Source organism: Periophthalmus magnuspinnatus, chromosome 22, assembly GCF_009829125.3.
Source record: "Periophthalmus magnuspinnatus isolate fPerMag1 chromosome 22, fPerMag1.2.pri, whole genome shotgun sequence".
NCBI classification, from domain to species: domain Eukaryota; kingdom Metazoa; phylum Chordata; class Actinopteri; order Gobiiformes; family Gobiidae; genus Periophthalmus; species Periophthalmus magnuspinnatus.
The window spans coordinates 2,110,460-2,124,519 of NC_047147.1; the positions used below are offsets into that span (position 1 = coordinate 2,110,460).

Genomic DNA, 14,060 nt, shown 5'->3' on the forward strand with positions numbered 1-14,060 from the left:
GCTTGAGTCCATCAATGGAGGTGATGGGCTCTGCGGTCTGACTAGCCTTTATGCTAGCTGGTGCGCGTAGCATAATTAAGTCACTGCCACATTGGTGCCGCTCTGACGCTTGAAAGCGCGCCACAGAAACGCAGGATCGCCAAGACGCATGTGCGCCATAGATGTTGCATGTGAACTTGATGCCCCAGTCTGAAAGCGCCATAAGAACCCAGGCTACATCCAGTCTGAGGAGGACACCAAAGCACTCAAACAAACCCACCCAGACACAGTGAGAACATGCAAACTCCACCCAGTAACAGCTTGCATAATCTGGGGATTGAACCCGGGACCTTTTTGCTATGATAAATTTACCTTAATTATTTTCTATATTAAAAAAGACACAAAAAACATGTGAATTCCGAGTTATTTATTGAGGGAGTTACAGACAGGAGCAGCAGGGCATCTAAAAAGCCCCACATTGTACAAAAACTCAGCACATTTGACCAACACTACTGTGCTAACGCTAAGCTAACGACAAAAAATATATATATATACTTCAATAGCAACATTATCTCTATAGGAAAAACAGCAGGTTACTCTTTTAAAAAATAGTCATAAAAATCTTTTCTTTTTTTGGAGAGATTTATACAGCTCGTGAATCTAGTGTTAAAGTCACAATAAAAACAAAACAACAGAACGTTTTAATGCAGAGCTGTGCAAAAGGTTTAAAGAGGGTTTTACAAGTGTTTCAATTATTTTAGCATCTAAGCATCTGGTTTAGACCTGGTGTAGACCTGGTTTAGACCTGGTTTAGACCTGGTTTAGACCTGGTTTAGACCTGGTTTAGACCTGGCTTAGACCTGGTTTAGACCTGGTTCAGCTGGTTTAGTTCTGCTCATCATTACATTGGTTTAGTCTTTGTTTATTCCAGGTTTCTTTAAAGATTTATAACAGAGACCAGACTTGGTATAGCTTGTTCAGCTTAAGTCCTGGTTCTGACTTACTCTCCATTTTCTACAGAAATTCATTTTACAGTGTTTAGTCTTGGTTTAAATCACAAATGGTCTGGGTTAGACCTAGTATAGTCCAGCTTTTGTCCTGGGTCAGTTCTTATCATACTCCACCTTTTTCTGTAGAAATGCATTTTGTGGATTTGTTTTTTTTTTTTTTTTTTTTTTTTTTTTTTACCTGGTTTAGTCATTAGAGATAGGGTGAGGAGCTTGGTCACACAGGAGGAGCTTGGAGTAGAGCTGCTGCTCCTTCATGTCGAGGGGAGTCAGTTGAGGTGGCTCAGGCATCTGTTCAGGATGCCTCCTGGACGCCTCCCTAGGGAGGTGTTCTGGGCATGTCCCACTGGAAGGAGGCCCTGGGGAAGACCCAGGACACGCTGGAGGGACTATGTCTCTCAGCTGGCCTGGGAACGCCTTGGGGTCCCGCCGGAGGAGCTGGAGGACGTGTCTGGGGTGAAGCAAGTCTGGGAGTCCCTGCTTAGACTGCTGCCCCCGCGACCCGGCGGTGGATGAATGGAAGAAAATGGATTGACCTGGTTTAGTCATTAGATTAAACCTGGTTTATTCCTTGGTTATATCTGTATTAATAATAAGACTAGACTAGTTCTGTCTTAGACATGATTTAGTTCATCCCTGGTTCAGTTCAGATCTTACTCCCTCATTTTCTCAATGCATTTTACGAATTCAGATCTTGGTCTTCTCTTAGTATAGTTATTATTTAGTCCAAGATTAGACCTGTTGTAGTCCAGGTTTAGTTATAAATACAGTTTGTATAAAGAAGTGGACTGAGTGAGTGTGACATCCAGTCAAATGAAGCTCATCGAGGCTAGAGCAGTTATGAGGCCAATGTGGAGCAGAGTTCCATATTTGGAAATCGAAACACGAGTATCATAACAACCAAAGAGCCAATCTGGAGCAAGGCTCTTGAAGGTAACACCCCTTCCCGCCCATACCGCTGGTTTAGCAATGCTGTTAATCAAATCTGTTGCTAACGCTAGCAACAGGAGCAACCTTGGGGAAAGAAGGTGCCTGATTTGTCTGTTATTAATGTTCATATCTAGATTTACAGACACAATAGTGAAATATACACCCCAGGATCACGTATAGCGTGTTAATACGAACATTTAAGACCAAAATGACGAGTCTGACAGCTCAGTTACAGACAGAGAGGACACAGTTTTTCAATGTAAAGTGAATTGGGGCCAATGGAGCTGAAAGTGTGCCCGTGATCACTTCTTATTTGGAACGCGGTGGCTAGCAGGTTAACTATATCAATTTATATAAACATGTCTATGGTCCTAAACTAGTCCTGGTTTCATTCTTGTTTTTTGTTACACTTGTCTTGTATTTTTTAGCTCTTATTTTAAACCAACACAATATAAAATCCAAAAAAAAAACAACACTACAACCTTTGCACAGCTCTGTAAATTGTTGGCATTGCTCTGGTAAATTTTTTAGTTTTAGCAAAAGTACAGTTAGAGAAACACATGCTTAAAGAGCGTCTGGATATAACATTATGGATGTGTTGGAATTGTTCAAACTTCCATATAAGTTTCAGAACAGGAATGTCAATTGGGGCCAAAAATGTGAACAAAAACGTGTCAAAATGAGGATTTATAGGGTTTCTGCTGGCCACCTGTGATCCGCAGCTGCCTCTCAGGGTCTATGTGTCAAACTACACTACCCACAATGCATTTCACCTCACATTGTTTGGCTTTGGGGGAGAAAGTTGAGATAAGATGTACTGCATGTTTTTTAGTTCTAGCTCAGACCTTGTTTAGTCATGGTTCAGTCCTACTTTAGTCCCATTATAGAGATGGTTTAGTCCGGATCAAGACCTGGTTTAGAGCTGGTTTACTCCTGGTTTAGACCTGGTTTAGTCCTGATTTGGACCTGGTTTAGACCTGGTTTAGACCTGATTTAGAGCTGATTCAGACCTGGTTTAGTCCTGGTTTAGACCTGGTTTAGACCTGGTTTAGACCTGGTTTATACCTGGTTTAGAGCTGTTTCAGACCTGGTTTAGCCCTGGTTTATACCTGGTATAGTCCTGGTTTAGCCCTGGTTTAGAGCTGATTCAGACCTGGTTTAGTCATGGTTTAGCCCTGGTTTTATCCCTGGTTTAAACCTGGTTTAGACCTGAATGAATATGAATAGTGTAATTAATATGTCTATGAATAGTGTACTTTAAGGAACAGTCCCAAGAATCTTTTAAAATAGTTTTATATCCACTTTCATGTAGAATTTCAATTTTTTCAAACAAAAATTAAGCTTGAAACGACAGCTTAGGCAAAAATCACAGCTTTGAAATCTAATAATTAAAGCTACATTGGGTAATTTTTCTGATGGATGGTACCAGCACCTGTTTGTCTCCATAGAAATGTTACTGCTCTGCTTAGAATATTATACAGAATGGCATTAAACCTGTCTATTTTCATCGAGACAAGCAGGTGAAACCACTTGGACAAGTTTCAGGCCAGCTCTGTGGAGAGGCGACCCCACACATAATAAGAATACAGGTTTTTCAAGCTATTCTTGAGCAACAGAAACTTGTATTCAGAATGAACCATTTCCACACTTTGCATGTTTTCTTGCCATTACGAGTCAGAGAAATGTCTTGCTTCAGGGCACAACTGCATAGCTTCAAGCGAGATGTGAGCCAGACCAAATGTACAAGTTTGAAATCTCCCCCAAAGTCAAATGAAACCTTTTAAGCACTGAACACTGCTGACGTTACTAGTTTTAATACCCATAGTGTTTAATATACAGAGTGTAAACATGGCATTCATGGTAGAAGTCACATCATTTCATATTTTGTTTATAATCAATGTATTTTTGTGTTTTTTGGGGGAGATAGGAAGTTGGATCTTATGCACTAAAGGAGTAGAGACATGTCTGAGTGGAGAGGAGGAGAGAGGGAGGAGAGGAGGAGAGGTTGAGGGTTGAATTCTCAGGGTTCGGTCACTGCACTGGGCTCCTTCTCATAGATGTAGCTGCCCACGCCACCAGTGTTCACGCCTGCAATAACCACAAGCACAGAGGGACAAAAAAAAGGGTCAGAAAAAGGCAAAACTTTTAATTGGACCGGAGAAACTAATGTGGTTTATGCTGTGGGGACTCTTTCAATGCAGGTTTAGTTTAAAAGTGCACTATTTGCCACCTGCTGCTCATTTCCATGGTGACATCATTGCTTTGCTGCTTGCATTTACATGTGTTCAAAACTTTGTCTTCACTCCTACAACTTTTTGTCCAGTTGACAGAGTTAACTTTGGCTTTTACTATTTGTTCTTATTGCTAAAAAAAAAAAGTAGTGGGACCAGCAGGAAGTGGACTCGATACTAGAAAAGTTACGCCGTGAATCTTTATGGATTTGTGTTATTCTAAACCCATGTTGTAGAGATTTTTGCCATGTTTTAATGTTGTTTTCTTTTCAAAAACATATTTGGAGTTGTGTTTTGTTTCAGTCGTGAATGAGCGAGTAATCCTGTCTATGAATAGTGTAAGTCCATAACGCTTTGTTCCACTTAGTGATGTCATGATGTGCTGCTGCTCCTCTGTGTTTTTCAAGTGCATACACCTTCACAGCTCATGTCAGTGCTGGAATTACGTTCACTACAAACAGTACATTGCTAATTTTACTATCTCTATACACACTAGCGATTGTCTTTAGCCTCTTTTAAACAGCTTCACTCCAGTCCATGTGCCCTCTAGTGGCAACAATGGTGTTTTGCAATCATAGTATTCATTTCTAAGGATTGCATTTTGCATAATTGTATTAATTCTGAGCACTTAATAAAAACAGTCCCAGTTATCTACTTCACAGACTTGAAAACAGCACAACTGGACTTTAACTCTGTCTCTATCAAAGTGAGTTTCCCAAATAAGTGTTGGTAATATGCAAAAAAGTACTGTTTATAGAGCCTGGCTGTGAAAAATGCTTATAAACTCATCGTGGTGAATCACTAGAATGTTCGAAATGTGAAAGTGAGGAATGACTTTGGACCACTGCAAACTGTTGAACTAGTGTTTCAGGTTTTTAAAAAAAACAGGTAGAGCCCCTTTAGCTTGAAGAATATGACGTCCTGCAGTCAAAGTGTCAGGACAGAAGCAGCAGAAGTGGTTTGGTAATGACAGAGTTTAAGAAACGTCAGATTTGAGTGACTCGTGCAGAATCCAGCCAGATTTAACACGTTTGACACATTCAGATTCAGTGTGGAGATACAGTGATGCAACATCGCCCCCTAGCGGTTACCTTTGGGCCCAAACAGAACAGCGTAGCAGGGTTTGTGGCAGTAGGGCATTCCATCGTGCTGCAAGAGAAAACACATATTCACACTTAAACAGCTGATAAAACCACTCTTTAGACAGTAGAATGTATTTTGTGTGTGTTATATGTGTGCAATCCCTTAATGTCCAGTAGGTTCATAGTGGTCCATGTGTGTATACTAGTCTATGTGTCTTATACTTGTTCTGACACAGCTCAACATCATTATAAAGATATTCAGGTTAATTTCTGTCCTGTGAATGTGACTTTTTTATTTTTGACACCTGGTTACGTGAGTATGTAGTTTCAAAACTAGTTTTAGTTTCGCTTAGCATCTGAATCTCGATACTTCTGACAACACTATTCTTAGGTCAAAAATACATACACGCTCTACCAGTCAAAAGTTTGGACACACTCATTCATGTTTATTCTTGTTTCCATGGTTCCATGGTCATGAAGAGAAAAGAACACGGGTTTGAAGCTGTCCACAGAGCTAAGGGGGGCATTTACATATTTATTATAACAATATTTTTATGTAATTTCATTTTTTTTTTTCTTTGCTGCATTTTCCATGTACCTTGCTTCATATATTTTCTGTATTCTGAGTGTGTATAAAATGGAGGAAGTAGTAAAAATATAGAAAAAAAATGAGAAATGAATGAGAGGGCAGGTCCAGACTTTGACAGGTCATGTGTTTAATCTGTAATAAACTCAAAGTGTGTTACAGATACACAAGAAGTACATAGGGCAGATAGACTCTCTGCTGAAATAGTGATATAAAGTGCAGTGCTGCCCTCTCCTGTCTGGAAAGAATTCTTCACCATTACACTGAAAACACTGCAGTGCTACAGCCTCACTTAGGTGCACATTATCATTATCACCATCATTAAAAACTCATCATCTTTTACAGTCCTGTTAAATTACAACTTTATTTCTACCATTTTTAACAGATTGGCTTTTGTTCCCTCCCTGACCCTGGCAGCGCTGGATCGTAACATTAACAGTAGTGAGAGTTCTGACCTCTGCGTGGCTTCCTGGGGCCAGAGTTTTGCCGCAGCGTTCACATCTGAGACACGGTCGGTGCCAGTCTTTACCCAGAGACGTCACCTTCTCCGCTGCAACAAAAACAATATATTCATAAACACTTTGAAAATGTTCATAAAAATATGCATTCAACCAATATAACACCATACACACACAGACAAACACACACACACACACACACACACACACACACACACACTATTTTAACAGTATCATAGAGGAATAGGACCACCCATAGTCTCTATAAAGATGTGGACTAAGTGAGTGACGTCTATTTGTATATTTGGAGTTCCGACTGTGAGTATCATAGTAACCAAAGAGCCAATCCAGAGTGAGGCTGTTGAAGCTAAAACTCCTTTCCGCCCACATCATTGGTTTAGCAAGGAGTGGGTGCTTAGCAACGCTGTCAATAAACCTGTTGCTAACGCTAGCGGGAGCAACCTAGGGGAAAGAAGGTGCCTGATTTGTCTGTTATTAATGTTCATATCTTGATTTATAGACGCAATAGTGAAATAAAAACCCCAGGATCATGTAAAGCAGGTTAATATGAACATTTAAGACCAAAATGACGAGTCTGACAGCAGCAGTTACAGACAGAGGGGCAGGATGGAATCGGAAATGCGCCCATGATCACTTCCTGTTTGGAACATGGCGGCTAGCAGGTTAGATATGTCCATTTATATAAACAGTCTATGGCTCATACATTAATATTCACAGTTTAGAACTGACAGAACGACTCACCAAAATAGACCTTCTTGTTGCACTTGGGACAAAGATTGGCCTCTCCAGAGAAAGTGGTGATGCTGCCAGCTGTGAACAACATAGTACACATTTTACTTTAGTTACATAAAACAGTTCTATCATAGCATTAGCAACACACCAGCTATAATCTGAATGGTCAAAGTAAACTAATCAAAATACTCACAATGTCATTCTTTATGTAATATAATGTTGTCTTATTCTGTCTAAAACCTGCTAACCCTGTAGTTTAGAATTCTGCAAACATGATAATACTGAAATTCCAATAACAATAATGCAAGATAATCCCAGTAAACCCATTTTTAAATATACTGTATCATTAAAAAACAGAAAGAACCCTCTACAGCTCAAACCCTGACCTTATTACAGAAAAATGGCAAAAATTTCCCAATTTTTGCAAAGAAATTATACACATGATAAAGAATTGAGCCTCAAAACATATTGTTCTACCCACAGACTGTATAAAGAAGTAACTAAGTGAGTGTGACGTCACCCACAGTGTTTAGCTCCAAATGAAGCTCATCGAGGCTAGCAGGTATAGGGGCCCCATGTGGAGTAGAGTTCCATATTTGGAATTCTGACCACGAGTATCATAGCAACCAAAGAGCCAATCTGGAGAGAGGCTGTTGAAGGTAACAGGTAGTCAGGTGACCTCATTCTTTTAGCACAGACTGTTGCTGAACCTAGACCTACCAACTGCAGCAACCCCAACCTATTTGCTTAGTTAAATCCAGGTGGCGACTTTTTTTTAGTGTAAGTGTATATAGTAAGTATCGTGACAGGCCTATGCATTGTACTTTAAAAGCGCTCACTGGTTTAGCACCAGTCTATTTATTTGACCCCTCCAGAATCATGTGCTTTGAGGAGGGACGCCTGGTGCTTGTCTCCAGGACTCAGTGGGTCACTAAAGGAGACCGGCCGTTCTTTGTGCAAACTCCCTCTCTCTGGACATCCCCTGACCTCATAGAGATCACGGGCCCCCTCCCTCTGGACGTCCCCTGACCTCATAGAGATCACGGGCCCCCTCCCTCTGGACGTTCCCTGACCTCATAGAGATCACGGGGCCCCTCCCTCTGAATGTCCCCTGACCTCATAGAGATCACATGCCTTCAAATTCTGAGTAAACATTTGAATAAACATCTTTGTCTTTAATTTTCCTAGTGTCCGTTTTGTGCTGATTGAATTACCAATCTCTGCTGAACTAAAGGTAAAAGGAGCTGTTAACATGAAAACTACCACTTCACAAGGACATCACAAGGTGAAACAGATCATTTTGAGCTTTGGAGGTGTAGACAGACTAATAATAAAGTGTTACTCAAACATGTGTGAATGAAACAAAACACAATTCCAGGTCTGTTTTGGAGGAGGGAACAACATTATATTTTTTTATTATTGATTCTAATATTGTGCTGTACTGTGCTGTGCTGTCCACTAGGGGGTCTTGTTTTTAACAACACTGTAAAACACAAATAATTATTCAGCCAGATGTACAGTTATATGATGTTGACTGCAGGTGGTGCCAAAGCTACACCCATAGAACATGTGTGTGTACTATGGTTGTATGGTTTTACTAACCATAGCTCATCTTTATCTCTCATTGACTGGGACACTTTGGATAAAAAAAAAATTCTTTTACAATGAGTTCAGTCCTGTGTGCTGAAATGCATGATGGGTAAATGTTATCTAGTATTAGCAGAGCCCTGGCTCACACTCTGTGCTACTCTTATCATTAAAATAACTCTGGGTCATTTATTCTCCAAAACATCCAACCGTCAGCAGGAAAGTGTCTGTTTATTTAACACATCACCAGGTCAACACTTGTTTAACATGTCAACATGGAATAATTATATTTATATTTTCTGCTCAGTTTTAATTGATAAATTAACCAGCTTCTGTTTTCAGTGAAAAAAGGGGCAAAAGGCAAATTATGAACTTGAGAATCGACCATGTAGAGGTCAAAGGTCAAAGATCATGTGCTCAAATGAACAAAAACAAACATTGAGACACCGACAGTCGAACTTCAGTCTGTTTTCAGTGATGGAAAGTACCAAAGTACAAGAAGTAAAGTACTGTACTTAAGTAGAATTATCAGGTATCTGTACTTTACGCAAGTCCTTTTTACACTGGATACTTTTTATTTTTACTTCAGCACATTTGAGAACAGTAGCTGTACTTTCTACTCCACTACATTTGTGAACAGGACTGAAAAGCAAAAGTACTTTTCATATGATTTGAGGGGTTATTTTTACTATATTTGTGGAAACATCCTGACTGAAGGTTTTGAGTTCAAGCTTCGGCTTTGAACAAAAAAACAAAAAACAAAAAACAATAATAAATACACAAAATTTATAAGAAAAAATAATGAAAGAAATTTAAAAAAATGTCTCATTTTGAATTAGTATCACTACATTTATACTTTCATAAATGAACAACACTTGTGTGAAATACTTTTACTTTTTACTCTTAAAATATAATTTTAAACAAGTACTTTTTAAACATACACACATACTTAAGTAGGTTTTTTTCATGTGATACTTTTACTTGAGTAATTTTTTTCCTCTGCATCTGTACTTTTGTTTAAGTAACAAAACTAAGTACTTCATCCCCCGCTGACAGTGACGATGTCGGTCTTTTTGTCTTGTTCCGCTGTTGTGACGTTTCGATCAATCATATTCAAGTACAATGGTCCCTTGCTATATATATTTTTTGTGCATGTCTCCTGTACAGTACAGAATGTGTTCAGCCAAATTTACATAAATGTTGGATCGCAGTGCGACTCTGAAGTGCTGTATGTTTACAAGTTTTCTCCTCAACAAAACCCACAATGTCGATAAAACTTTCTGTTTCAAATTTCAGAAATGCTTTGGACTTAAGTGTTTCTCTGCACAGAGAGGCGCCTCTGGAGCAGAGGCACGAGAACAACACATTTAAAGAGATCATCGAGGGAGAGGGATATAATATACGAAGGTTTGAACTCTGAGTGTTTAAACAAGAGAGAAATGTGAGAAAATGCCTTAATACCTGTGTGAAAAAAGTGTATAAAGTGTGTGGTGAGGGGTTTTACAGCTGCAAAACATATAGAATAACTGTAAAAAATAAAGATGACTACTTTGCGGATTTCGCCTATTACGGGTTATTTTTAGAACGTAATCCCTGTGGTAAACCAGGAACCACTGCAATTGTCAGGGCATTCGGCGATTTCTGGTCATTTTCAGCGACAGCCATTCCAGATTGATAAAGTGGAGAGTGACACATATCAGTCTGATGTGAGCCAGGTTTATAATAAAGTGTTACTCAAACATGTGTGAATGAAACAAAACACAAATCTAGGTCTGTTTTTGAGGAGGGAACAGCATTAGAACATGGATTAAAGCTACAAGAGTCAGTATTTTGTGATACAAGACATTTAAAAAGACCTGATCGACGTTTTGAAATGACAAAATTTCGTTCTGGTTTAAAAAAATTTAAGTTATTGAACCACTGGCCAAAGAGAAAGTGAAGGTATAAGATGTACCAGAGTGAGCTTTAATTCATTGTAAAACTGTGTTTGACCTTTAGATGGCGCTCTCGGGGCAAACACCTTCTTCTCCTCCGTCTTTGGAGCAGAGTCCACACTGGAGTTATTCACTGGAGACTCGTAAATGTACGAGCCCGCTCCCCCAATGTTCACTCCTGAACAGAGAGAGAGAGAGAGAGAGAGAGACAGAGAGACAGAGAGAGAGAGAGAGAGAGAGAGAGAGAGAGAGAAGGTGGAGGAGGGAGGAGAGCAGGGGGGAGGAAAAAGGGAGGGAGAGGTGGGGGGAGAGAGGAGGAGAGAGAGAGAGGGGAGGTGGAGGGGGGAGGGAGGAGAGAGGGAGGAAAGGTGGAGGGAGCAAGATGGAGGCAGAGAGGGAGGAGGAAAAAGGGAGGGAGAGGTGGAGGGAGAGAGAGAGGGGAGGTGGAAGGAGGGAGGAGAGATGGAGGGAGGAAAGGTGGAGGGAGGGAGATGGAGGCAGAGAGGGAGGAGGAAAAAGGGAGGGAGAGGTGGAAGGAGAGAGGAGGAGAGAAGGAGGTGGAAGGAAGAATAGGAGGAAAGAGAAAGGGAGGGAAAGAAAGAAAGACAGGATGAAAGGAAGAGATGAGGAGGGAGAAAGAGAGGCAAGAGAGAGAGAGAGAAGGCAAGTTTATTTGTACAGTAATTCAAAGTGTTTTAAGACATTAAAATCACACCAAATCAAAACATAATCATCATGAAAAACAACATTAAAAGAGAAATGTGCAGAACAGGCACCTGATTTGTCTGTTATTAATGTTCCTATTTTGATTTACAGACATAATGGTGACATAATATGGTAAAGACAAAAATACTAAAGCGCAAAAATGGAGAAAGATATTATGATTTTTGTACTGAAAAAATGTCCAGTCACCAATATTTGAAGTCAATTTAATCAAAATGAACATTTTTATGTGGAATATGTCTGACAGATTAAAATGAACTAAACACAGCACCATAAAATCTTCTCATCTAGTATGAAATGAAACATGCAGCTCACCTTTTGGTCCAAAGAGGGCAGCGTAGCACGGTTTGTGGCAGTACGGCCGTCCATCGTGCTGAGGAGACAAAGAAGAGGAAACAGAAGGAGTCCCCATATTTAATTTAACCCAAATATAATCAGCTTAAACATTAAAAACAAAATACTAGAACATATTTGAATATGTGAGAGGAAAAAGATTATAAATGAAATATTTCCAAACTAAAAACACAAAACTGATCTAAAATAGACAGAAGGTGAATGAAAGACAGAGCCCTGGGGAGAAGGAAGAGGGATGATGTCATCGTCCCACGTTTCCAAGGAGACGGAGAGAAACTGGATCTGTGCATCAGTGGAGATGAGCCCCCAGTGCATGATGGGAAAACAGAGCTCATTACGGACCACTGTGATTGGTCAGCATGGAGGATGAGGTCACAGGGACACTGACTGAGAGCTGCGGACGTAAACGTGAGGCACACACACACGCATACACATTCACACACACGCACATACATACATACATATACACATACATACACATACACGCACGCACAAACATACATACATACACACACACATATATGTGTATATGTGTACACATACACATCAAGTTATTTATTCAACCCTCTACAGCTCAACAAAAAAAAATATCCCTGCACACCTGCCGTTACAGTAATCCTGCCTCTGCCCGCTCTTCCTCCCTCTCCTCATCCTTCCCTCTACTAGCTCTCCCCTCCTCTCCTCGTTCATTCCCTCTTTCCCTCCCTCTGCCTGCTCTTCCCTCCCTCTCATGTGTGTGGTGTTCTCGGGTCAGATCCTCGTCCTCTTTAAAGCCGTGTCAGATCCGCTCCTGTCGGTCAGACCCTGGTCATGTTTCCTCTGGACTCTGGCTCTGCTCCAAAACTTCAGCCTCCAAACGTGATAAGAGACGCTCCAGACCCCAAAGACCAAAGAGGAGGTTAAACCAACGTGAACCCAACCCAAAGACCAAACTCATTCACATATTTCACATTAAAGCCAAGAATGTGTTCCCAGTGCAGGTCAAGTATGCATCAAATATATATGTAAATATATAAGTAAAGGAGACATTCCAGGCAGAGCAATAACAGTAACAGTCACATAAAGTATACCTTTAATGAAAGACAAGTAATTAAGACTATCGTACAATCCAACGAGTGGAGCGTGCATGTTCTCCCTGTGTTCCTGTAGCAGAGTGGTTACCCTGTCTCCTCCCTCTCACCAGGAGGTTGTGGGTCAGACTCCTGATGCCCTCCCTCTGTTCCTGTGGTTATCAGGTCCTGTTACATCTCACTGTCTCCTCTGCGTCAGCGTATGTCTAACTCATTCACAAACACAGGGTCCCATTGTCCTCTGTCTGAGTCATCACTACTGCAGTACTGTAGACAGTCTACAGGCGGCGCTCAGGAGCACACAGGGGGTAAATGGATTATCAGTATGTGAGCAGCCCACTCGTTTCACAGCCGTAAAACTCTCAAATGTCACAGATTTCAGTCATGACTCGAGATTTGGTTTCTGAATGAAACAGCAGAGTCACATCAGTGATGTCTGGTCCTGGTCAGCACGTGGAGACCAGGTGCCACAGACAAAATTGTTGTTGTTTCCTTAGGCAAGACACATGTACATAGCCTATTGTCAAAGTGACATGTGAGAGTGATTGGTGGTGGTTGCCGGGCAGATTTTGGGCTTTTATTCTGCCTCTTCTTTTTTAATGTTTATTTTTATGATGATGATTTATGTTTTGATTTGTTGTGTTGTGATTTTTATGTTTCTTATTCTGTAAAACAATCTGAATTACTTTGTGGACCAATTGTGCTGTACAAATAAACTTGCCTTTCCTTGCCAGAGGTTACAGATTGGCATCTGTCAGTCTGTCCCAGGGCAGCTGTGGCTATAGTAGTAGCTTACATCATTGAGTATGGAGTGAATACATCATGCAGTGTAAAGAGCCGTGTTTCTTCAAAAGGCGTTAGATAAAACCAATGCATCTTTTATCACTACAGGAAATAGCAGATGATGTGTGTTACTTCAATGAATGGGTTTTCTCACTCGGGTTCAATTCCCTCGTGGATTGTTAAAGTCTGAGTCCAGACAACCTGAGCTCTGCAGAGTCCACTGCCTGGTTTCCATTTACAGTCGATATAACTGCAGCTCCCCCCTGTGGTTTTCAATGGAAGGACCAGTGAAGAAGCACATAACCGTGTGTGATACACTCAGAGAAGAGTGACCCTTTAACATCTCAACAAAAACAGCAAGTAAAGACCAGGACGATCCGAACCTTAACCATAGTCACTACTTTGGTCCCCATGAGGGAGGTCCCCATGATGTGAGTGTGTGTACAGACTTTATTCCCCACAGTGTAATAACCGCCCCATAGCATCTCTACATAAAGCCATATACTCCTGGATGAATGCACAGTAAAGGCTGGAGGCTATCGGTCCATTCAGACAGTTCATCTGACTGTCCCCGATCCACAGA

At 40.7% G+C, this 14,060-nt stretch overlaps 1 protein-coding gene across 1 annotated transcript in view; it reads right to left on the minus strand.

Annotated features, from left to right (window-relative positions):
• Positions 1–392: 392 nt before the first annotated feature.
• The window catches only part of crip2 (cysteine-rich protein 2), a 41,790-nt gene continuing 28,122 nt past the window's right edge, over positions 393–14,060 (minus strand). The window contains exons 3-8 of the mRNA XM_033988089.2: positions 11,586–11,643; positions 10,606–10,725; positions 7,036–7,104; positions 6,271–6,365; positions 5,239–5,296; positions 393–4,004 (exon numbers count right to left, since the gene is read on the minus strand). Of these exons, the coding sequence (XP_033843980.1) occupies positions 3,937–4,004; positions 5,239–5,296; positions 6,271–6,365; positions 7,036–7,104; positions 10,606–10,725; positions 11,586–11,643 (468 nt within the window). The 3' untranslated portion in view covers positions 393–3,936. The remainder of the gene's footprint in view (positions 4,005–5,238; positions 5,297–6,270; positions 6,366–7,035; positions 7,105–10,605; positions 10,726–11,585; positions 11,644–14,060) is intronic.